Below are 26,277 nucleotides of genomic sequence, written 5' to 3' on the forward strand. Positions count from 1 at the left end.
TGCTTTCTCCAAGTCTAGGAAGGCCCATTTAAACTCTCCTCACATCTTTCTTCTTCTCCACTATTTATCTCACAGCAAACACTAGGTCAGTTGTACTGCATCCTGATCTGAATCTGAACTGCTCACAGGTTCATTGGTAAGTACTAGGCTAGCTGCCCTTGTGCACCATTTTAAGTCTAGCCAATTTCCATTTTTCTGCTTAAAATAACCTATCCCATTTGGTTGCAGATTGGCCTTACCTGTCCCATGGTCATTAATTATATATATACCTCTAATAAGAATAACAGGGATCATACCATAGATAATTTGAATGGACCCATATATGGGATAAAACATTTAGGAGCTGCATCTGTCCATTTAGTACAATAGTACATGGGGAAGTACTAGGTTTGTTTTCTGTTCCTCATCCATAGATCTAAGTTGTGCTTGAAAATGGGCAGGGATGATGTGAATGGAGAGTCTGTTCCACAGTAGCAGTATCCTCTGCGAAATATACCTGTCCCTCCAAACCATTGTGTTGATGTTGCAAAAGAGGTTCATATCCCTAGATCAAGAATGTCTGATGCCATTTGACTTGCTGATGTGCAGTAAATCCATCAGTAATGGGTCAGAGGATGCCTTGTATGCCAGCCAATATGTCCCATATTATTTTCTGCTACTGTGCATATTGCTTTATTAATCACCCCTCCATCACTTTCATGCAGTGTAACAGGATGCCTTTATACTGTCCACAGTTGTGAATGTCCCCTTTGTTCTTGTACTAGGATGTTTATTCTCCAGTCATCTGGGATATGCCTCTCTCCCCATACTGCTGTTGTAATGCAATTGAACTGAAATTTCTACAGGGAGCCAGCCAGGCTGCCAAAGAAAGCTGCCACTTGAGAACATTGATTGGCTCTGGCTCTATCAAGTGACTGTTTCCTAATGTAGATGAAAGGAAGTGAAAAGTGAGTGAGTGAGTGAGTGAGTGAGTGAGTGAGTGAGTGAGTGAGTGAGTGAGTGAGTGAGTGAGTGAGGGAGTGAGTGAGTGAGTGAGTGAGTGAGTGAGTGAGTGAGGGAGTAAATGCTATGAGGTGGTGTGATGTAGGTTGTGGTGGGTTTTTGCCAATAAAGCAGTGGAAAGAATATCAATATTCTTATTCAGTGCTACCATTGCATAATAAGTTCATAGTTGGTTACTGGACTGTTGACCTAAAGGTCTTTAGAAGCCTAGCTGTATGCACCTAATATACTACCAGAGAAACCCAATATAAAAGATCTTTCCTAAACTAGAGATCTTAGTTAGCAATGACTGTCCATATCTAGGAGGGTTGTAGGTGAAATCCCTGGCAGGAATTTACGGTTTCCCATCCAGTCATCCAGGCTACGCTTAAACAGGGTCATAGAGGGGCTTTGTTTGATGTGAATTGGTAGCCAATTCCAGAGAAGTGACAAACTCTGAGAGATATATCTGTCTCTCTAGTAGATTCTGTTTATGTCACAGGCCAGATTAAGGTCCCTGGAGCAGGTGACCCTTGTCCCATTTGACTTGCTGATGTGTAGCCTTTCCATTAGTTTTGGATCCAAGATTGGTCTGTAGCCCAGGAACAAGTCTCCTCTAAGTAGTGTGTATGCTACTGAGTACTGAATACAGTGACAGTGACTTCAGTCTTTTAATATATGGCATGTGCTGGAGACCCTGAATTTTCTTAGTTAGAAATCTCAGAGGTTTTTCAAGTTGCTGATGGTGCCCAGTAAGGTACATACTAAAGAGAGCATCGTACTCAGTTACTGGCCTGATGGAGGGTCAAGTACAGGGGTGTTATGACCCCTTTCACTCTTGAGGCAATTCCTTCGTTAATGAGGTGTGGAATGTAGAATACTGTCTTTCTTACCACAGTAGACACATGATGGTCAAAGTTTAGGCTACACTCAACTTGCATTCCCAAGTCTCTCACTATGAGTTGTTACTTAGGTATTATTATTTATATGATAGTCTGCAAAGATATCATTTTTACCAAAGGGAATGATAATGCATTTTTTAGCATTGAGTTAGAGTCCACGGCTTTGACACTAACCATTGGCATGTGTAAGTCCCTCTTCATGTATATTGACATCATTTCGGGATTAAATGATTGCACCTCATTTGCAGTCTTCAGCAAACTTAGTCAGCTACAGCCCCTCTGTTTTGTTCTGAACTTCTGAGAAGTATATTCCAAACAATGGGGGCCGAGCACAAACCCCTGTGGTACCCCACTGGTGACAGGTCTGCTGGTTGAGGTGAAGTCCCCAACTTTGACTGAGCGTGATCCGTCAGTGAGCCAGTTAGCAATCCACCTGATGACAAAAGGGTTGATATTCAACTGGGTGAGTTTATCAATGATGCCTGAATGTGGGATTGTGTTGAAGGCCTTGGCTAAGTCAAGGTAGGCTGTATGCACAGATTTGCCTTTGTGTATGACTCTGGTGATGTTTTCAAAGAAGTCCACCAGGTTTAACAGGCATGACCTGCCTTTGACAACACCAGACTATATTGGATCAAGAGTTTGGAGATCGCCTATATCTTTATTTATAAGTTCCATGATGATTCAGTCTATGGCCTTACAGATAAGGCTGGTTAAGCTTATGGGTCTGTAGTTCCCAGGGTCTGTTTCTGTACCCCCTTTATGAAGGGGGATGACAATTGCTGTTTTCCATTCAACAGGGACAAAACCAGTACTCAGGCTATGGTTGAACAGAGTACCTAATGGAGTTTCTAACTCATGTTTTAGGCTATTTAAAACACAACCTGGGATGACTTCTGGTCTCACAGAGGCTGTATTTTTGGCCTTGGAGAGAGTATTAATGATTTTCACTTTGGAGATGCAAGGTGGGGAAGACGTAGAGGGAATGCTTTGTGAAATGTTTGAAGGGGACAGGGGGTTAAAATTTTCACCAAATTTGTCAGATAATAGGTTAGCTATTTTCACAGGATCAGTGTGTGTGATGCCATCCACATCTAGTTTGGTGCATGTCTGAGTCCTTCTTTTTACGTTACGGATATAGCTGAAGAATGCCTTATGGTTATCTTTAGCTATGGTTGCTAATTTTTTTTTTTGAAGTTGTCCTTAGAGAATTTTACAAGTTGTCTTATTTGTTTGTTCAAGCAGAGGAGGGTGTTCTTCCAGTGCTGGGACCTCTCTTTTTTATTCTTAGACAGCAACTTCTTCCTCTTGTTGTATAACTTATTAATGCTAGATGTCCAACAGGGAGGCTTTTGTTCTTGAGGATCTTGTTTTGATTCTATCAGGTACAGCTGTGGCAATACATTTATGTAAGTGTTTGCACAAGGCATTTGTGCATGCCTTAATATAGTTGTCAACGCCATCTGTGGGAACAAGAGCTTGGAAATTATTTATGCCATCCCTTAGGAGGGTATAATTAGCTTTGGTGAAATTTTTCAGCCTGATTTCACCTTAGAGGGTTTTAGGTGTTATAGCTACTTCAAATGTGACTGACTTGTGGCCAGATTTAACCAGTGAGGCTCTTATACTTGTGGTGGTGCAGTGGTCACCCATGTTGGTGAAGACAAGGTCAAGAATATTTGAGCCCCTTGTGGGGTTGCATACTATTTGTTCCAAGGTGTTAGTGTTAACAAAGTCCAGGAACCTTTGTGCAAGCATGTTGGTACTTCTATAACTTTCCCAGTCACTGGAGGGATAGTTAAAATCACCCATGACTAGACTGTTTGGCTGTAATTTGATTTACTCAAGTAGGTGCAAATAAGTAGCATAGGTATTTTGGTTTGTTGAGGGAGACCTATAGCTAATGATGACTTGGAGGGAGGTCTTACCCACAGTAAGTTGAACTTGGAGCAACTCCATGGAGTTTTTCCATGTAACTAGTCTAGAGGTGTATTTCTCTTTGATGAAGATAGATACTCCTCCTCCTTTGGTTCTCACACTTCCATGTTGTGGTCTGAAAGTGTGGAGGGTATTGTAGCCTTGCAAGGCCAGGGTACACTCTGCAGTTCTGAACCAAGTTTCTGTGACTACACAGAAGTCAACATCCTCCAGGGAGAGGAGTTCTTCCAGACAGTGCAGTTTCTGATTTAAACTCCTAGCGTTTAGCAGCATAACCTTTAATTTATTTGTGAGTGATATTTTCATGTCAGAAATGTTGTTCCTGAGACCTTGCCTAAAAAAGGCACTATGGGGGAGGCAAGTGCCTTAGCCAGTAACCGAAAGCCTAGAGATGACAGGTGAAGACCATCTCTGGCAAAGCAGTGTGGTCTATCAACTATGTCAACCCAGGCTGAGAGGAACTGGATCCCCTTTGAATGACACCTGAAGATAAGCCAATTGTTATAGTCAATCATTTTTTGTTTATAGTGCAGCATCATCCTAGGTGAGGGTAGAATGCTGCTCAAGGCTAGGGACATACCTGTCTGGGACACATATTCATAGAGCTGAAACATGTCTCTCTTCATATAGTCTAGTGAGGTACATCTCAAGTCATTCACACCAACATGAACTATGATGGAGTCATAACGGTACTTGTTGACAGACTTGAGTGCATGTGTGATCTGATGGATCCTGGCACCTGATAGCTGACTGTAACCTTCTCTTTGATTGGTGAGTGGGACATCTGTATGTCTCACAATGGAGTCACCTATGACTAAAAAATTTAGTTTAGATGTGCTTTGCCCTAGGAGCTTATTTGGTGAGACAATGGTGCTTCTGTTTTTATGTGTATTGAGTGCTATAGGTGCTGTATTAGGTGTAGCATGTTTGTGTTTGGAAGGTCTCTGGAATTTAGTTAGGTTTGTGGTGATTACCACCGCTTATAATGGTCTACGTGTTGAGTGCATGGTTTGCGTAGAAGGTCTAGTATGTTTCCTGACAACCTGTTCAGTGTTACCATTCTGTGCCCGAGAGAGAAAGGATTCCAGATTCTTAGTGTAGATGCATCTCTCACAAATTGTACTTGGGTGATTTAGGAGTAGAGGGTTGTCAGTGTACATGAGGCAGGTGCTACACTGCCTCAGGATATCTGTGTCAATCAGGCTAGTAGGAGAAATGGAGGGAAACTGGCCATCCATAATGCTAGGTTAAATCCTGTTTTTACAGTGGTGAGAGAAAATGTGTGGTATAACTGGGTGCTCTAAACAGGGTCTATACTAATATATAGGTGCTCTATAAAGGGTCTATACTAGCAGGGGTTCTCTAAATGGTATGAGGCTATTGTAGATTTGGTGGTTGTGGGACTGTTTAAGGAGCAAATGTGCAGCTGAGGTGCTCTCTGAGCAGCTAAGGGCAATTTAAGGACTTCTCGGCCAGATCACAGACAGCTGTTAAAGGAAAATTTATCTACTGAGGTTTTTGAGGTTATTGAGGTTTAACCGCCAATGGGTAACCCCACTGCATGGTAGTGTGCAATAATGCATGGAAGTGCACTACATGTAAACAGATGAATACAACAGAGCAGTGACTGGTTGCCTAACTCTGTAGAGCCGTGTTTAAACAAGGGCAAACCCGTGGAAGTGCAGGGCCTATGTACCAACAGTGAGCAAACTGAATTGAACAATTTAACCAATAGAAAACTCAAAACTGAGCCCTGTGTCAGCAACCTTCAATCAGATGAGTCCTGACTCTACTCTCCTGCCTCACGGGTGCAGGGGGGCCCTCTCCAACAAACAATAGCCTGGTTTAGTGCTCAATTTAACAAACAGAACCAGATTCAGCAGGTCTGAATCTAGTCTATGCTACAGAAGACAAAAATTTCAACGAATCAGAAAGAACAGTTTTAAAAAATCAGCCATATAGCAAACATACAATGCAATGTTTTTTTTTTTTTTTTTTATTTATTTTTACATTTGTTAACCGGGGTAGTCTGACTGGGCCCAGAGAGCCCATTTTCAGTGGAGACTCTATGAGAAAAGCTCCAGGAAAGTAATTAAAAACAAGAAAAAAATGAACAATTCAAGTTGTAAGATACATAGTACAAAAACAGAGAGAAATATACAATATGAATATATATACAAGCCAAAAGTACAGTATTTTGAGAATGCAGTAACAATATGTTTGAGAAATTTGGTTAACATTGAGTTATTTACAAGGAATGTAGCAATGCCTAAAATAAATAAAAAATCAGAGTAACATTATGGCATAGTACAACAAAGATACATTTAATAGCATAGGTACTAACTGCAGAGAGAGTAATATATGTAGACAGTTTAGATTGGATACCAGGCAGATATGTTATTTGAGAGAAGAAGAAAAATTAATTAGGTAATTTCCTGACAACTACATATCCATGCATGTTGGAAATTAATTTTAGTTACTTTTTAAATTTGCCAATTTTGGTAGTGGAGCAAAGGGACAATGGAAGTTTGTTCCATGAATATGCAATTGAATGACGTTAAAGTATTTTTCCAATATTTATGTTTGGCTTGGTCACCTGTAGAAGGTTTTGTTCTGTGCTTTTGAGGTCATGATTGGGTGTGTAGGGTATAATTATGGATGTAAGGGCAGGGCAGGAGTTGGGGCTATTTAGGATGCTGTGTGCAATTTGTAGTTGTGATATTTGAAGCATGTGGGGTAGCTCAGGCCATCTTAAGCTTTTCAGGGATATACAGTGATGGGATTTGAAGTTATTACTGGCTGCAATTCTTGCTATCTTGTTATAGGTGGTTATGAATATAAATTATATGTAAGTACAGTATAAAATTGTATATATATGGTTAACAGAATGCAACAGATTCTTTGGATTGCACAGATGAATAAAACAGAGCAGTGGCTGGTCACCTAACTCTGTGAAGCTATTTTAAAATAGTGAGCAAACTGAATTAAACAATTTAAACAATAAAAACACTTAAAACTGAGCCCCATGCCAACAATCTTCAATCTGATGAGTCCTAATTGCACTCTCCTGACGCAAGGGTGCAAGGGGGCCTTCTCCAACAACAGATAGCCTGGTTTAGTACTCAATTTAAAACAGATTCAGCAGGTCTGAATCTAGTCTATGCTACAGCAGACAAAAACTGCAACAAATTAGCAAGAATAGTTTTAAAAAATCAGCAATATAGCAAAAATACATTTTAAAAGTGCAAAATGCAGTCTAAAATTGTACTTATGGTTAGCAAAATGCAACAGTGACCCTGGGATTGTACAGATGAATACAGGTGAGACTTATTCAGAGGGACTGCAATGAATACACCTTTGTAGGCTGAAAATATTTTTACTGTAAAAGAATACAAATATTTAGAACATGAATAAGGGCACTGTTGATATCTGAAGTTCATGCAGCTGTGGTTGGTATGGAAGAGTTCTGGTGACAAAAGGAACTCAACTTTTAAAACACCTTATCTAAAGGAGCGAAGGTCTGGCTGGCACTAACTCTTTTTGTTATGGGGAGAACAACAGGGTGAAATGGTCTCTCAGGAATAATGTTTGAATACTTTACTGTCTGATTAGCTGTGACACAATGTTTGAAGCCTGAACTGGCTCATGGTGAGGATGATTTGCATGAAGCCATGTGAAGTATAGCATGCGGGATAAAATACCTTTGCTTTGGATTGCAACACCAAATGAAATCTCCTACACTAAAAGTATTGGTACCACCATAAAATCTTCATAGCATTCTGCATTAAAGATAGTGATAACAGGGAATGCAAACAGCGGTAATATAAAGATTTAATGCTCCACAATTATGCATTGTACTGCTACCAGTGGAGGCTAGTGTTGGGATACAGTTCATCTTTTTATTTGCAAGAAGAGCCCAAGCCCCCTCCCAACCAGACCCTGGCTATGCATTTCCTAGGCTGTTATTTGTGAAACATAAAAGTTGTAGAATGAGGTTGATAATGGACAGACAGCTGCCACTCTTTCAGCCACAGTTCTTCAATGCTGATATCAGGATTGGCAGTAGCACTTCAAAAATACAAAAAGGGCATACTTGTTCTTGGTATGACCAGCAAGGATGTGGCCAATTTTAGATAGCATTAACAGGTCATTTACATTATGGCCAGATGTAAAAGACTTATGAAGGGACAGGGTTCTATCTTTAAAAAGCAGAATTATCAAAAAAAAAAAAAAAAAGAAAATATGGGGCTATATGAAAAGAAAAAATAGAAGCTGATGTATGCCTATTTTCTTTGGATTAAGCATGGGGATTGGGTGTTAGTGGGCTGTCTACAAAACTGGCAGTATATCTTCCAAAGAACAATAGTATGCAAAACAGTCACATGACAGAAAGTTAGTCTGTAATTTACATTTCAAAGGGAGAATGTATGATTGAAATAAGCAAACAGGGACATCCAGTTACCAAGTACTCATTGGTCAACCAGATGGCTAACTGTATCTTTTGTTATAATACTGCTACAAAATGTTGACTAGACAGAAGTTTGATATCTATTATTCAAAAAATCTGAAAATATCCTATATGTATACATTAGTATGATGTATGTGAGTGCACATTATAGCAATTTATAGCAAAATATGGATTCTCTGTGAATCAGTGACACATTTTGCTACATTTTAAATTATCACTGTCTCAGAGTTGGACATAGTAATAAAGTAAGAGGTTCAGAGTGTTGCATCTTTCTTTACCTTTTACTTGTTATTGCACAAAACTCATATGAGAGTACTTGTGTTTACATTATATGTGCAATCAAGGATATGAGGAAAATGCCATGAATGCAGTGCATTATGGCAAGCACCAAGCTTACTATCATTACAGATGCTGGAGGTATACTAGGACAGAAATATACTTATCAAGGGTCAACAAAGCCAATATGAAATGAAATTGTATCAGCAAATGATATATTGATATATTGCATCTCAAGTGAAGATCAGCTGCAGAGAGTCTAATTCAGTTATAAAATAAGTTCAGTACAGCATAATATAAATTGTTATGGACTTCAAAAGTTAGAATTAAATGCATTAGCAGCTAAGTTTTATAGGTAAATAGCACACATAAACTAAATGCCCATCTTATGGAAAACTGAAAATGTGATTGTGATTATGAACTATTCTGTTTTTCTTTTTGAACTGCAGGCAAACGACCAAGACAGCAGTTTTAATGAGAGCAACCTGGTGTTTACAACTATAGATCTATTTGCGGCAGGAATGGAAACCACTACAATGTCTTTATACTGGGCTTTACTCTTCATGGTTGTTTATCCAGACATTCAACGTATGTGCAGTAGTGATGTAGTAGTAGAAAGAAAAGTTTGCCTCAGCTGTTTTGTATTCTTTGTATTTCCTGATTTAAATCAGTCATGTCTGTATTGTCATGGATTTTAAAAGCACATCCCTTTTTGTCCACAAAGAACATTCATATTAATAAAATGTTATGCTGTTCCTACAACACTGCATATTTCCTCTCTTCATGTGTCCCCCTATCTGATTAGCTGCAGACCACTTCCCCTGTGGATTCTTACCTTATTGTCACTGGTACTAATTCCCAGCTAGGACTGTTACCACCTCCTTAGTGCCAGTTGGGAAGGGGAAGTGGAAGTCAGAGCAGAGCAGCTGGCAGCATCACGCACTCTGACCTGAAAACCAGGGATTTTTATTATGCCCTAACTTGGCAGAGCTGCTAACATCATGCATATCACTGCACGTGTTGTTACTAAATTTCAGCTGCCTGACCCATTTATACATGTGCACACTCACTAGTGCACACACATGCACATGTGCACATGCAGAATAAGTTATCATTCAAATGTTATCCAACTTTTTTCAAGCTGATGTAGCTTTATGCATTTTACTGCTTATTTATCTTTCATTAAGAAATATGTGAAGCAGTTTTAGGATGAGTACAGTAGAGTACATCACAGCTGTGGACAACTGTGCAGTGAAATGACTTAGAGTTACTTAAGATGTAATGATCAGTGCCAGCAGAGTAATAGCAAAAGGATTTCTGTTTGTTTGGAATTACATTTTTTCTTCAGGTCTCTGTTTTATTCAAAGCAGACTCCCAATAACTTAGGTAGCACTAAATGAGGAACACTGGGACATGCGCCCTGTCTATGAAATAGTCTGCCGTGGTTGATTCCATAGCACAAGAGTCACTGAATATGAAATTAAGGTTAGGGTAATTTGGAAGTTGGTTGGTGCATACTTTTTGATGTGTGGATGTATGTGTTTGGGGGGATGGTTGTGTGAGTCAGACAACCCTTTCTACTCTCTGCTCTCAAATACAACTTTGGCATGAATTGCTATGTCACCAGTGCACTTACAAGAGCATTGTCTTTTCCTTGTTGATCTTATATGAGAATGGGTGCCATTTTATACTGTTATTACAACTATGTAGCCCAAACCATGTGTTTATTCATCTGGGAGCCCACGGATATAATTATTACAACTATGTAGCCCAAACTAATGACTACATTACTGTTTGCATAAATCGGAAACAATTCGATGTGAAGCAAGAAACTGGCTCATATAGATGTGCTGTCCATCAATATGCTGTTGACTTTGTGATAAAAAATTTGTAACATCAAATCATGACGAAAATTGATAAAGCCCCACACATCTGGTCAAGAACAGAAAAAAATGTATGAACAGTATATTCTGATAGTTGAGGCGACCAGGGATTGGTAGAACAACCTGTAGAATTGTTTTGTCATTTAAGAGATAAAGACTGGAGACTGATGACAAGCAAGTCACTAGCCAAGAGATGAATCCTCATTTGCAAAGTAACCCTACATTTCCCTACTTGTTGGACTTTTTAGCCAACTGTTTTAACTCATAAAATGGCAGCTGTTTTACTTCCTGAAAAGCAGTGAACATGGAGTGATACTAGTGCAATCATTTATTACTCGTTGTGCTTTTTGAAGGCAGTCGTTGGAGTTCTATTGTTTTGGAACAGTTATACAAGCAGTCTTGCCCAAGTCCAAAGCTTGTATTGTGGCACAGTTAATGTTATGACTATGTTGAGAACTGCAGAGAAATACTATGGATTGAGCAGTTCCTGAGGTAAGAATCAGAAGGGAACACAGGTTTAAAAACTGAAGTTTGAAAACTCAAAGCAGGTTATTAGGTGCAACACAATGATCACTGGGGACATACCTAGAATTCTGCAAAGATGGGAAGTGATGTCCATGAGATGGAGACAGGTGAGAGATCTAACATATTTTAAGTGCTAGTGATGTCCATGTGATGGAGATAGGTGAGAGATCTAACATATTTTAAGTGCTGTCTATAATCAAGAAATGCTGCTAGTCAGGGAAGATGCAATAATTGGGGTAGTATATTCAGTCTGGGGATGAACACGTACCGAAACCAGAGTGATATTGAAAACATCATTACAGAGAAAGCAGTTCAAGTTTGTGAGCAGATTGTGGAACTTAAGACTGTTGAGATCATAATAGGAGAGATAAATGGAAAATTTAAAAAAAATAAAAAATGACTCAGGTATTTATAAATGTCGATAGACTTAAGTGAAGGTATTTATGCGTGTGTGTGTGTGTGTGTGTGTGTGTGTGTGTGTGTGTGTGTGTGTGTGTGTGTGTGTGTGTGTGTGTGTGTGTGTGTGTATGTGTAAACTGTAAATGGTATGCATTTGTGGAGGGGGGGGGATCTACCAACCAGGAGCTTCAGTGCTGTACTTATTGAAGCAGAGAAATGGAAGATGGAGTTTGTGTGAGTGAAGGGCTCTCTACATATTGTCAGACAGGTAAGTGGAAAGGCATTTAAGATACTCCACCTAAAGCCCATACTGGGATTGCTCAGAAAGGAAGGATGACAGGAAGAAACAATTTCTTTATTAAGATAAAAAGAAATCAATATGTAGCCTGCAGTCAGCAGAACTTTATATGTGATTGATAAATGAAAGGAAGACAATCAGTACAGTGCCGAGGTCTAAGCCCATGTTGCTCATCACAAGCGAACCCATACTTACTGAGATGCTCCTATAACTGAGGTGTTGGAGGAGGAGTCAAGGATTTTAGATAGGCTAGCCGGAGAGATACTGCTCTGAAGTGTAAGAATTACCATTCTTGGGTGAGGGAACAAGTACCTTCTTACAGGAAGGAAAGGGAATATGTAAGGATAACCCTTTTAGATGAGAGAGTGATTACCACAATGTTTAATGAACTACAGCTATGGACAGATTATGAATGTCAAGACATGGTTAATAGATCTTGATATAAGTAACATTTGTATATCTAGAAAAGCTGTAAATGAAAGAAGGGTAGTAGTGGGAGAGGTAAGGGTGCAGGGAGTGTTGAAAAAGTTGTTAAATAATTTTGCAGGGTTAGAGAAATAGAGAGTCTGAAACAAGTTAAATGCCACTTTATTCAGAACTAAGAAAATTCAAGATGTGGAATGTTACAATAAAATATAGAAAACACAAGGGTGCGAATATAATTAAATATATTTTCTATGGCAAATTAAAGGAACTGATCACATTTGTTGCAGATGAGTGTCATGAAGCTAAACATAAAAACCATTAGAGATTTAATTTCTTCTTTGGTCTTTGAGACAAAATAAAACAATTGACCATAAAACAGACATAGGTATGGACAAGTTGAAATACAGTTTTATTCTGCATTGCATACAGAAAACGCATTGCTAAAAGAATAAACTTTCAAGCTAAATCCTGGTCTTTTAGCTCAGTAATTAATTATAACATTGTTAAAATACAGACTATTCAACTAAAGGTGTTCTAAAAGTATTGTTTGACTAATTTACAAATGTGCATGTATCCTTTGCTACCTTGTCTGCAAACAGAATACAGAGATTCCTGCAAAAGGCTAAATACTGCAGCTGAAGCACTGGAATAAGGATAAATTAACTGCACATTCAGTTCCTATAGAATTAGGCATCCTTTTTTTTCCATAATAAATCTTTATTGTTATATTATTTTCAAACACAAATAAGAAGAAAAATAACATATATTCACAAATCAAGCATTAACTAATATCACTAATAACCACACTCTGTATACAATATTTACAAGAATGCTTCCTGTAATACAGTTAAATATAAAAAAGCATAAGAATAAATGCAAGTAATAGACAGTTGATTACTAAATTCTCTCCACACACATAAATAATTATTAATATTTCCAAGTTGAAAATACTATGCTAGTATAATATTAAGTTCTGCCATGAAGAAAATATTAATATATATAATAATTTGTGATTTAGAATATGCAGAATCATAAATTCTGAAGTTGGATCTTAAGGGAATTCCAAAGTTTGAAAATACATTTACAACTCCAGAACATATGAAGAAGATCAGCTGGTTGATTCTTACAGTATGGACAAGTTGGTGAATTTTTGGGATTAAATTTATGCAGGGTAAGACGAGTATAATATGCATTGTTCCAAATCATCAACTGGGTATATATTAATTTTTGAAGAGAAGTAGATTTGATGGTCAAGTCAATTGCTTTTAACATATTACTTCTGTCAGTAAGATTTTCTCTTCCCAGTAGTTTGATAACAAAATTTTATCATGAAATTGAAATTCTTTAATTAATTGATTTGCTGTTGTGATATATTTAAGATCCTGTTGGAGAGCTTGCCACAACAAAGAACATCTATTAATAGCCTCTTCTTCCAGTTTAAAACTTTTAAAATAGCTTATAGTGAGTTCTCTAATTTGTCTCAGAATAACCAGATAATTTTTAGGTAAGTTAAGTTCTTGTCTCAAGATGTTTATATATATCAATCAAAGTTAGATTAACTATCAATGGAAACTTGTTGAGATCAACTAGTTTATTATTCAATTTTAAATTACAAATCTAATGAATGAAATAAATTATGTAAAGAGAGTATGTTCGTTTTGATGTGTTCAATAATCCCATAGAATTTCAATGTATCCTTACCTAAAAAAAAGTATTGCTTTAGGATTGATATTTAACTTTAGAGTATATTTATAATTCAGAACTATAGTATTATTTATATCATAATTGGCAATTCTTAAAATTCTATTAAAATTTACAATTAAATAATACATTTCAAAATTAGGTAATTCCAGTCCTCTATTTTTGGGGTCATTCATTTATCATAAAATATCCTGGTAATATGTTCATTTTGATAATTGAAACTTTTCCATCTCCCAAAATCAGAAATTATTTGTTCCCAGATTGCTTTAATATTATTATTATAAAAGTCTTTATTATCAGTAGAGAACTCAATACCTAGATATTTAATATTTTCTTTAAATGATACCTGTCCCACTAATTTTCAAGTTAATTTTATAATTAGACACTTTTGAGAACTCATTAACAGCCTTCAATAATTTTTCAGTATCTGATAATTATTTTAGTTCCATAAATTATTGGGACATTATGATAAACATTTTGTTTAATATATAAAAACAATGGTGCAAGATAGATATTAAATAATAAACAGTCTAAATCTGTATTCTTTTTTTATTAATATACAATGTAGTATAGGGATTACTATATAATATTTGTAACATTTGGACAAACTCATGTGATATATTAAAATACGGTAAAAGTTCAAACAAGAAATTTGTATCAATATCACTGGTTTGTCTACCTGCCATAAAACCAGTCTGTTCTTTAGAAATGATATGAGTCATGATTCTCTTCAGTCTAGATGCTATAATAGAGGTTAGAATTTTCATGTCTACATTTATTAATGATATCGGTCTATAATTATCCGTGGATCATTAATTTTATTCCTAATTATGTAGTTAAACACAACTGAAAGTATCTTCCCAAAAATATCTGCAAATTTTTTATAAAATTCCACTGTCAAGCCATCAGGACCTGGTGATTTATGTGATTTCATATGCTGAATTACATATACTATTTCTTCTTCAGATATCGGTTTAACCAAGTCATTTTGAATGTCCTCTCCTATTGTTGGAAACTTAATTGACTGTAGAAATTGTTCATAATTCCCGTTAGGGGTCATCCTTTGTCCAGCATAAATATTAGTGTATATTTTCTCAAAGATATTAAGAACCTCCTCAGTTTTAGAATATATTTTATTATTAAATTGTATTTCTGAAATCTTTTGTTTGATTAATGATCCTAGCTAATGGTGTTTGAACATGACTGGCATACCTCACTAACATCTTGTACACTTGAAATGTTAAACTACTATTCTGAAGTAAAAAGAGATCCTTTTGACATTTAATCAGTTCCTTCTCTGTTTGCTCATTAAAATTCCTAATCAGTTCTTGATCAAGTAATTTAATTTTTATTTCTAAAGTTTGAATATCTTTGTTTAATATCTTTTTATAATAAGATGCTTTTTGCAAAAGTGTCCCTCTTATTTGAGCTTTAACTGTTGCCCATTCAATATCTGGAGCAAATTGTTGTTTCCCTAAACCAATCAATAAGTCTTTCAGGTACTTGTAATTTCCAGTATTATATCCTCCTTATTCAATAGATTTGGATTAAGAGACCAATTATAACTTCTTTGTCTCAAAGTATCTTTTACCCCCTTAGTAAAACTCAATGAAATTTTAGAATGGTCTGATATATAACGGGCATGTACCATAACTGTAGGTTCTAGATTGATCAATACTCTTGAAATCAGGAAGAAATCAATTCTGGACCACATTTTATGACATGGGGAATAAAAGGTAAAATTGCTTGTACTATTATCGTTATTCAGATAGTGAAATGGATCATATAATTGAAAGTCTTCTTTAAGATCATTCAGTGCTGATAGAGCATGCTTGTTAAATGCTCTTTGTGGACAAGATCTATCCAACTTCGGATTCTGGTAGGTATTCCAATCACCTCCAATAATTACATAATATCTATCAAATTGTGTTAAAATTGAATATAGTGATGCTATAAATAGTTGTTGGTCATTACAGGGAGCATATATATTTAAAAGTAAAATAGGTTTATCAAATAACAATCTGGGTGGCACAGTGGTGCAGCGGTTACCATTGTCGCCTCACAGCAAGAGGTTCTCCGGTTCGATTCTCGGCTGGGGTGCCTTCTGTGTGGAGTTTGCATGTTCTCCCTGTGTTCGTGTGGTTTTCTCCGGGGTACTCCGGTTTCCTCCCATATTCCAAAGACATGCATCTGGAGCATTTCTCCCCGGGCCTCCGCTGAAAACAGGCTCTGTGGAACCTAGTCGGACTTTCCCGGTCAACAAATGTTAAATAAATAAATAAATAAATAAATAAGGTAGACGAAAGAATAACATAGCACCACCATCCATTTTTATCTGTATTAGAATCTAATATCTTTTCCTTGTATTGATCTTTAATAATTATGGCTACCCCAGCACTATTTGACTTACCTTCAGATACTACTACTTCTCTAATCCATTTCTTTTTTTTAACATCACCCCATTGATCATTCATTAAATGTGTTTCTTGGAGTAGGATAAACCAATCTTCAGCCTGCAACAATACATGTAACACCAGTTTCCTCTTCTTCAAGTTCTGGAGCCCTTTAACGTTCCATGAATCTACTTCCCACATTTCAAAGATTCACTGTAAGATGAAAGTTTTGGAGAGAGAGCATGGAAAAACAAAAACAGTAAATTCAAAACCATACATAATCTGGAAGCAATCCTTATATCCCGTCCTCAACCAGTGCATACCCACTCTAAGACCAGGAGATGAATAGGTCCTATATAATATAAAATGACAAAGGGTTTAAAAGAAACAACAGATATAAAAACACCACAATGTAAAATTTCACACATGTATCACAATTAAGACCTATAAAGCCTAACTTCACTAAGCCTAAACTAAACATTCCCTAACAAACACTGCCATAAACTACATCTCTTTGGTTAATTACTATTTAAACAAATCAAATTAAAGATGTAACAGTAGTACATGTAAAAAGAATAAAGTAAAAATAATGCATTTTCAGTAGGTTATAATAATGCACTTTCACTATAATAATGCACTTTCAGTTGGATTAGCTATCTATACATAAACCACATGCATTAAAAGAGAGAAAAAAATACATACTAATATATAGCCCTATATTAAAGCAAATAGACAGCAAATTTATTAATATCCTTTGTTATACATTCACCTTATACTAGTTTCATAATAAATCAAGCTTCTAACTAAATAAAATAATGAAAATAAATATTAAAAACTATGCTGACAGGTTAAATAAACATTGCTAAATCCTCTGTAAATAATATAACTACAAAATGTTGACTGAAAGTTAATAAATGAAGTTCCTAACACGTTCCTATGTGCTTAAATTACTATAGAACAGTGTTATTTAATGTTAAATAAGCAAGAGAGTGTTTAAAACAGTTCTCTTCGGTTTTCCAAACCAGGAAGTCCTGTAAAATGCTCGAGACGGGGGGCCACTTTTGCAGAGACTCTCGAAGTGTGCCACAACAAAATCTACACCCTCAACAGCATTTTAAGCACTTCCTGTCTTCCTCCTCATCGAAAACAGTTAAATATCAGGAAACAAGTGCAGGAGATCAAGATAAGGAAAAGCAAACAGTTTTATTGCTCAACAAATGCAAACAAAAGATTACCCAGTCCTCGCACAGTAAACATAGCAGCATGCCAGTCCCAGCAAAAGTTCAGTTCAAGTCTCTGATGCAGGTAAAGCCTTGAAAATTTTAAGAAACAGATTTCTTGCCTCATTTTTGGTGGAAACAGAATGTTTAGCCCCATCCACTGTGAATATAAGCATATTAGGATATTTCATTTGAAACTTCATTTGTTTGTCAATAAGAAATTTGCAGTAAGGAGACAGAGGCTGTCTAGCCTGTCTGATCTGTATAGGTAAATCCTGTGTAAGAGATATTTTATTGTTTTTCCACATAATATAGCCTCTACCTTGTTTTGCAGTAATAAGTATTCTATTTACATCTTGATAATTAAGCAGTTTAACATACACAGGTCTAGGACAATTAGATGCTTGTACCTCTCTCAAAGCTCTGATTTGTTTCACACTATCAGAATCATTTAAAAGCACTGCAAATATTTGTAGTATGGATGGAATTAGTTCATTATACTGAATGGATTCAGGAATCCCTCTGACAATGATATTGTTTCTCCTGGATCTTGCTTCTAGGTCTGTAAGCTTACTTTGTATAGCCTGTATATCCACATCATGCAGATTAGTTTTTTTTCCAGTAAAACTAATTTGTCCTCAGTATCAGAAATTTTATCCATTCTTTCCAGCAACTGAGTACATGAAATTCCAAATGATTGTATTTGACAAGTAAGTTTTTTTAAAGCTTCTTGTACAGGCAGAAGTGCAGTTTTGATATCCTCCATATTCAAAGCTTGATCAGCTTTAGTTTTAGTCCCTAGTTTCTGTTGTTCCTGTGCTTTAGTAATTTTTGTCGCTTAGTAGTCACATCTTTTTCTGGTGATTGCAATTGTTATATCCATGCCTTTGTCTTCTTTTGACATCTTATTGGAACATAAAAGTTGCTTCCTTTGTGTATTCCTCTCTGCAGAGCTAGCTAATCTGTTGTAATCCATTGAAATATATTCCTTTTTTCTGGTTTTTCTTCTCAATCCAGGATAAATAAGTGTAGTTAGAGTAAGTTTATCGAAGTTTTGATGTTGAAAACTTTGTAGTATCCACTCAGGGTTTTGATTTCCTCAGGTTAAATGGAGAGCTGCAGTTCAGCAGTGTTCAGAGAACGGCAGCCATCTTTGAAAGTCATAATTAGGCATCCTTTTAAAAATGTAAAAGTAAACAAATCTCTAGGTCTTTACTGGTAAAAGTGAGGGAACCCAAGTTCTGTTGCAAGTAACATGTGAGGCCCAAAATCCCACTCATCACCTTTTTTCATGGAAGATACCCTAATATCATTTAAATGTAAATCAGGAAAGAACCAGATGAAGAGTGAATCAAAGTTGATCGTGAAATTTATGTGAAGGAATGGACTCTTCATATTTTATTAGTCTACTGTATGTTTTTTATAAAGGGTGGCAAAACAATATTATAAAATCACTGCACATTTATTATAATTTGTTTACAAATTCCCAAAGATATCCCCTATGTCAGATTAACACAGACAAGCAAAATATCATATTTAGACACTGTTATGGTTATTAAACTAGAACTGTATGTTTATGTGACAGCAACTCAGCAGGGGATAACACAACATCAACATCTTGTTGTTCTGTTGGCTGTATAGCATATGGCATGGATGTTGTACAGTAAGAAACACAAGTATTTACAGTCTAGTTAACAGCTGATTTAGAAGACTAAAAACTGGTTGTAAAAAGACTAACTAAACAGAACATCCAAAGAAATACAAATAGCATTTTCTACAGGGAACGAAACTCCATTCACCCCCATACAGATGGCTTTGTCCCTGTAACCCTTTTTTAATATATAACTCTGAGTCATAGCATTGTAAAGAAAAGGTAATCCCTCCTTCAGGTTTTAAAGTTAGTCTCAAACCACTAATCTTCACACAACAGGTCTTCAAAATACTGACAAATCCATCCAGTTACACTGCCACCTTTGGAAAATAACTGCAATTCCTCTGCTGGTATAACAACCATCTTTGACCTTAACTAGGAAAGTGCATCCATAATTTAATGCTTCATCATCAGTCTAGTAGGGATAGGAAAATTAGTTCAGCTCTTTAGGTCACTGGAAAGTACTGTCCATGCTAATGGGAAGGAGCGTTTCAGACTTCCATGATGTCTGCAAGTTGATCAACAGCTTAATTTCAACTCTCCCTGTTTGAAAAAAGAAAACTGAGAGATAAGGGCCAGTAACTCTACCAGTTTTAGTAAATTAATTTACTGGATAATAAGTACACTACCTGGATGCAATCAAAGAAGAAAGTAAGACAGACAGAAAGAAAATCAAACAGAAAAGGTGGCAAAAACACTGACTGGGAAGAATCATGCATCAGTTCAACAAAAAGCAGTTCAAACTCTAGCTTTGGTGCAAGACATGGCTTCCAGTAATGTAGAGAGGCTGGAAAAATGGAAGAACCTTTAAACAGCTATTCAGATGAAGTGATAATACTGCAAACATCAGAGACTGAAATGAAGAAAATGATGGCTGAGTATGAGACTGTCAAAAAGAGTTGTTTCAAAAATGGTAGAGTTAGAGGAGACAGGTTCATAGGTAGATACTAGGCTATTGGCCCTAGGGCCTATATAAGCCTAGCTAAAAAGGTACACTGGCTTGCGCCACCCAAGAAAATTATTTTCCTGTGCCTCTGTCAAGCAGAGCCACAGAGGTGATCCCGGGGAGGGGAGGGGGGTTTCCTATTTCCCATCCAATCATCAAGATTTTTCTTGAAGAGTGCTAATGAGGAGCTTTGTTTGATATAGATAGGGAGTTTGTTCCAAAGTATGGGAAGTCTGTGGGACAGAAATCTATCCCTCCAGCATGCTCTGTTTATTGTGGTGACAAGGTTTAGGTCCCTAGAGAGTGTAGCTCGGAGGGATTAGGATTTCCTTAAGTGGAGCATGTCCAACAGCTCTGGGTTTGACATAGCTTTGTATGTTAGGCAGAGATCGCCTCTAAGTAGGCAACATGCGACGGACTAACGCTGGAGTTTTTTGAGACGATCTGTGTGGGGCATCTGTTTGAGGCGGGTAATCCTCTTTGTGAGGTATTTCTGCGACCTTTCCAGTTGTTGGAGATGTCTTGTGAGGTACATACCAAAAGGGATGTTGTACTCTATAATGGGTCTAATATGTGATGAGTAGAGGGAACAACGACCTCTTTTTTCCTGGATGAGAAACCTTTTGTGATGAGGTATGCCACGTAGAAGGATTTCCTGACTACTGTAGTGATGTGATTATCAAAGGAGAGACTACCGTCCACCTGTGTCCCAAGGTCTGTTATCACACTTTCGGTGTTAAGTACACTACCGCCTATGTGGTAGCTCATGGGTACAGAGTTTTTACCAAAGGGGATGACAATGCACTTTTTGGCACTGAGCTTGGGCTCATGGCTTTGACACCAGGCATCTGTCTCAGTGAGGCCCTTTTGTAGGATGTCCACATCGTTAGGAGTTTTGATTATGGCTCCTAGTTTGCAGTCATCTGAAAACTTCATTAGCCAAAGACCTTCTGTGTTAGCCTGTACTTCAGAAAAGTAGATACCAAACAGAAGAGGACCCAGGATTGAACCCTGTGATACTCCACTTGTCACTGGTCTGAAGTTGGATTTACAGTCTGCTACTTTCACAGTGTGGGTTCTGTCAGTGAGCCAGTTGGCAACCCATCTTGTGACACAGGGATTTATACCTAGTTTAGCGAGTTTATCTGTAATTCCAGAGTCGGGAATGGTGTCAAAAGCCTTGGCGAGATCTAGATAGGCTGTGTGAGCCACCTTACCCTCGTCTACGGCTTTGGTGACTGCTTCAAAGAAATCTATCAGGTTTAGGACACATGATCTGCCTTTTACAAACCCGAACTGGGTGGGGTCCAGAGTTTGGAGATTACCAATGTCTTTGTTTATAAGTTCCATGATGATACATTCCATTGCCTTGCAGACCAGGCTCGTTAGGCTAATCGGGCTGTAGTTCCTGGGGTCTGTGGTGGCTCCCCCTTTGTGGAGTGGGATAACCATCGCTGTGCACCATTCAGTGGGCACAAAACCTGAGGTGAGGCTATGATTGAACATGGTGCTTAGATGGGGTGCCAGTTCATTCTGTAGTTCATGTAGAATGCAGCCTGGGATGTTGTCAGGTCCCATGGATGCTGTGTTCTTGGCTTTGGAGAGAATGTTTTTTACCTGTGCAGCCATGATTACAGGAACTTTGCATTCTTCTGGTATAGAGATGGGCCCTTTAGGGAGTGAGAGGGGGATAATGTTAGCACTGAACCTATCTGCCAGGATGTTGGCAATATCAGTTGGTTCTGTATATTCAGTGCAATTGTGCTGTAACTCAGAGCAGACTTGAGTGTTGCCATTGAGATTCTTGACATAGATATAGAATGCTTTGTGGTTGTCTTTAGAATCAGTGGTGATATTGTTTTCATAACTAGCTTTGGAGGATTTTATGAAGGATCTCAGTTTCCTACTGAGGCTGACCAGGGAGTTCCTCCAATCATGGGATTTTACTCTTTTTTGCAACAGTTTCTTTCTTCTGTTGTAGAGTTTGTTTATGGCAGGGGACCACCAGATTGTCTTCCTTTTTTGGGGGATAGCATCTTGGTTCTGTTAGGGATAGCATGATCCATGCACTCATGCAAGTGCTTATAAAGTGCATTTGTGTAGGATTCATCAGTTGTACCTCTATTGTTCATCTGCATGGGTGTAGTGAAGTTTGCCACTTCTGTCTTAAGAAGCGTGAAGTTGACTTTGGAGAAATTTTTTACTGTGGTTTCTCTAATGGGGGGTGGGGGTGGAATGTGGATGCCTAGGATGATTAGCTTGTGGCCGGATCTGACCAATGAGGAATTGACCTCTGGAGTGGAACACCGGTCACCCATGTTGGTAATGACCAGATCTAGGATATTGCTGCTCCTGGTGGGGGTGTGGATAAGTTGATCCAAGGTGTTGGAATTTATGAATTCCAGAAAACATTGAGCGAAAGAGTTGGTTCATGAGTAGTTTTCCCAGTTAATGGTGTGGTAGTTGAAATCACCCATTATTAGGGTGTTGGGTTGTACCCTAATATTTTCCAGTGTATCAGGAAATGAGTAGTGGGAATCCTGAGGCATGGTGGGGGGGTATGTAACAAGTTACAATTTGGATTGCGGTCTTGCCCAGAGTTATTTGCACTTGGATAATCTCAGATGCAATTTACAATTTGGATTGCGGTCTTGCCAGGGTTAGTTGCACTTGGATAATCTGAGATGCATTATGCTGAGCAACTAGTCTGGAGGTATGGGTATCCTTAATGAATATGGACATGCCCCCGCCTTTTAGTGTTTTGGTCCAGGTTAGGTGGCCGAAAGGTGTGGTATGAATTATAGCCTGGTAATGCAAGAGTGATCTCTGGAGCCTTGAACCAGGTCTCTGTCACTGCACAGATGTCAATGTTCTCCATTTTAAGGAGTGCCTGGAATGAATGCATTTTGAGGTTTAGACGTCTAGCATTGAGTAGCATTACCCTCAGATTTTACTTGCTTGTATCTGTTACGGTGGTGAATTTGTCATTTGAACCTTGCCTAAAATAGGCACTATGAGGTGGCAAGTGCCTTAGCCAGTATCCATAATCCCAAGGGTGACAGGTGCAGGCCATCTCTGGCAAAGCATCGTGGTCTGTCGATCATGTCATCCCAGGCAGACAGATAGTGGATCCCCATAGAATGACACCAGAAGCTTAGCCAGTTGTTGAAGTCATTTTGTCCTTGTACTGTGGTATCATTCTGGGTGATGGCAGGATGCTTCTCGGGGCTATGGTCATACCTGCCTGGGCTACAAGATCAGAGAGCTCCTCCATGTCTCTTTTCATGTAGTCCAGGGAGGTACATCTCAGATCATTCACACCAACATGGACAATGACAGAGTCATATTTTTACTTGTTTTGGAGTGACCTGAGTGTGTGCATTATGTGGCAGATCCTGGCAGCTGACAGTAACTTTCTCCTTGTTTAGCCTGGTGAGTGAAACATACACGTGCCTGACTATAGAGTCACCTATGACTAGAGTGTTGGGTACATTGTTATGCCTTATAGGCTGTGGTTGAGTGGCACACTGAGTTTGTGAGCTATGTGTCATTTGGATTGTGTTGGGGGGTGGAGGTTGCTTGTATTTCTGCTTTGGAGGTCTCTGTTGCTTGAGCAGATTTTTATTGAGAGCCTCCGCAAATGTAGGTGTGTGTTTTGTGTTGTTATGTGTGTGTTTTGGTGGTGTAGGTTTTGAGGGACTATGTGATGTATATGGTGTGGTGCAAGTGATTATCTTCTCCTCTTGGCTGTCTAGTCCAGTCTTGGGTGAAGAGAGCTTTGCTTCCAGTTTGGTTATATAATTGCATCTCTTACAGGTTGTAGTTTTGGGTGGTGGGAGGAGAGGGTTGTCTGTGTACATGAGGCAATTGCTGCATTGCCCCAAGATGCTCAGATTCATCTGGTAGACAGGAGAAAACACCGGGAGCTGACCCTTAGACATGCCTGGATAGATGCTTATTTATTTAGTACTAAACACTGTTTTCCTCTAGACAAGTGAGGAAAGTTGAGTGCTGTAGTAATTTGTAGCTTATTTAGTGCTTACAAGGAGTTCTGATCAAGTGCTGAGCTCAAAGAAACAGATTTGAGTGCTAAAACTAAAAAACTGTCTAGTTCTAAGGGAAAATTTGAAGAGCAGACTTTATGGAGCTGGGGGAATAGTATAACTGTAGCTAAGCGGCGATACATAAAGAGTATTTATTTATTTTTAAGATAACAGTAGCAAATGAGGAAACTGATTTAAACAAATTAACCAGTTAACCAATAAAAAGCTAAAAACTGAGCCCTGTTCCAGCAGTCTTCGATCAGACAAGTTCTAACTGAACACTCCTGCCACTAGGGTGCAGGGGAATCCTCTCCAAAAAAAGATGGTCTGGATTAGTGCTCAAGTTATACAAACAAAGCTATATTCAGCAGGTCTGAATTTAGTCTATACTACAGCAAACAAGCCGTACCAATTTCCGAAAGAAACAGTTCAAATAAGCAGGCACAATAAGCCTTTAACCTGAAACTCCCAGCTCAGAAGGACAGAATCTACCCTCTCCTTTCACAAGAGTGCAGACCACACCTTCTTACTATAAAATAACTGGCCTGAAGCCCAAGTGCTTAAACCAGAACTAATACACCTTTAGAATAACAGACACTAAGCCTTCAATCAGCAACTCCCGGCAGCACACAAGGAAACCTGAGATTTCCTACTGTACCTGTGAAACTGGAAGACACAGCCTGTATTAATTTTATGAAAGCACAAATAAGCAATAGGACTGGTATTGCACACCAGGATGTGTTTTTGAAAGGCACATAGTGTGTATGCTCCAAACCTGGCAAAGGTAAAGTAGCCAAGTCTTGCATTAGTAAAGTTGCAATTATACAAGCAGAAAGAGTTGATCCTGACAAAACTATGGCAGAAGGGCAAAGTATTAAAAATTGGAAACAGAGTGTTTGTGGGAATAATTATTCACTGTACACCAGGTAGAAGAGAAGCACATTTATTCCAGTAATCAGGGAAAGTCAAGAGGCAAATATGAGATTCAAGCTGCTATATCCTGTTGTCTTCAGAATATTGTTTCCTGAAAGATCAAAGTCATTTTTATGCAGAACAGACTAAGAAAGAAATATAGACATTTGTCCAACAAAAAGAGAGCCAACAGACAGAAGAGGATTCTGCTTCATATTCTTCTGAGAATAAAGCTCATAGAGAGAATTTCCCATTGAAGCCATTTCCAATGTTTCAAAGGAAAATGCTTCAAAGACAGAAAAAAAGCATAGGAGGTGACTAGAAGAATCAGAAGTACCTTGAACTTGAAGTGGGGTTTGGGCTTGGGAGATGGAGATGAACAAGAAGATGACTAGCAACACTGAAATTAGTGAATAAATGTGCAATTACAAAGCAATCATCACATTTGTGAAATATGGCTTTACTAGAAAAAGTAGAAAGATTGGATTTTTGTTGACTTTGTTAAACTTGTGGTGAAATGAAAAGCATATACCCCACTTTCATGTTGTTAATGTTTGGATGGACACTAAAGGGAAGAAAAAAATGTAACTGTTAAGTAAAGCAATTTTTGTTCTTAATAGTATTTATATAAAACACTTTATGATATAAATTGGATGTTATATAGTAAAACATTTTTACTTATTGTATGTGAGATACTAAAGTAAACAAGTATATTTTACTTCATTTTAGTTGCAATAAATGTTAGCATTACAATATAAAAAGAGAAGAAAGATTGGACCAAAGCATGTTTTAGTTAATATGCTATTATCTTGGGTCGTTGAGATGGGAAATATGGTGTAAAAGTGCACATATTAAATACAGGTTGAACTGGTATGTTTTTGATTACTTTTGCATAGGTTAAAGTCTGGATTAAGACCCTTGGCTTAATCTAATACATTTTTGTACAAATAAGTAAATAAGAGCAAATAAATTTCCAGTGTGAGTTGAGAAGTCTGCAGCTTGTTTCTGTTCCTAAAGAAATTACTGTTACTTTGTCAAGTTTTACCACCATTGCTGTGCAGTGATCATGGGGTTGTAAAGGTTAATTTTTCCTAGATAATTCGGCCAAACTGAAATCTAAACCAATGCACAGAAGGTTAGTTACAGATTATATGGAAGCAAAACAGTCACTATGTAAAACCAACTGGAGTGAGGTGTTCAGTGGAAAAACTGCAGATGGAATGTGGAAAGTTTTGAAAGAAAAATTGTTTGAATGCAAAAAAATCAAAAATATGTTTAGCATCAGGATCTAGGCATACAATATCAGGGAGATATA

At 37.7% G+C, this 26,277-nt stretch overlaps 1 protein-coding gene across 1 annotated transcript in view; it reads left to right on the top strand.

Annotated features, from left to right (window-relative positions):
- LOC122804258 (cytochrome P450 2D15-like) overlaps nt 1-26,277 on the top strand; it is a 520,756-nt gene that overhangs the window by 359,844 nt on the left and 134,635 nt on the right. Inside the window, exon 6 of the mRNA XM_044074061.1 lies at nt 9,015-9,153. Within this exon, the coding sequence (XP_043929996.1) occupies nt 9,015-9,153 (139 nt within the window). The remainder of the gene's footprint in view (nt 1-9,014; nt 9,154-26,277) is intronic.

This window comes from Protopterus annectens, chromosome 1.part0 (assembly GCF_019279795.1).
Source record: "Protopterus annectens isolate FY-2018-M chromosome 1.part0, PAN1.0, whole genome shotgun sequence".
Lineage (NCBI taxonomy): Eukaryota > Metazoa > Chordata > Ceratodontiformes > Protopteridae > Protopterus > Protopterus annectens.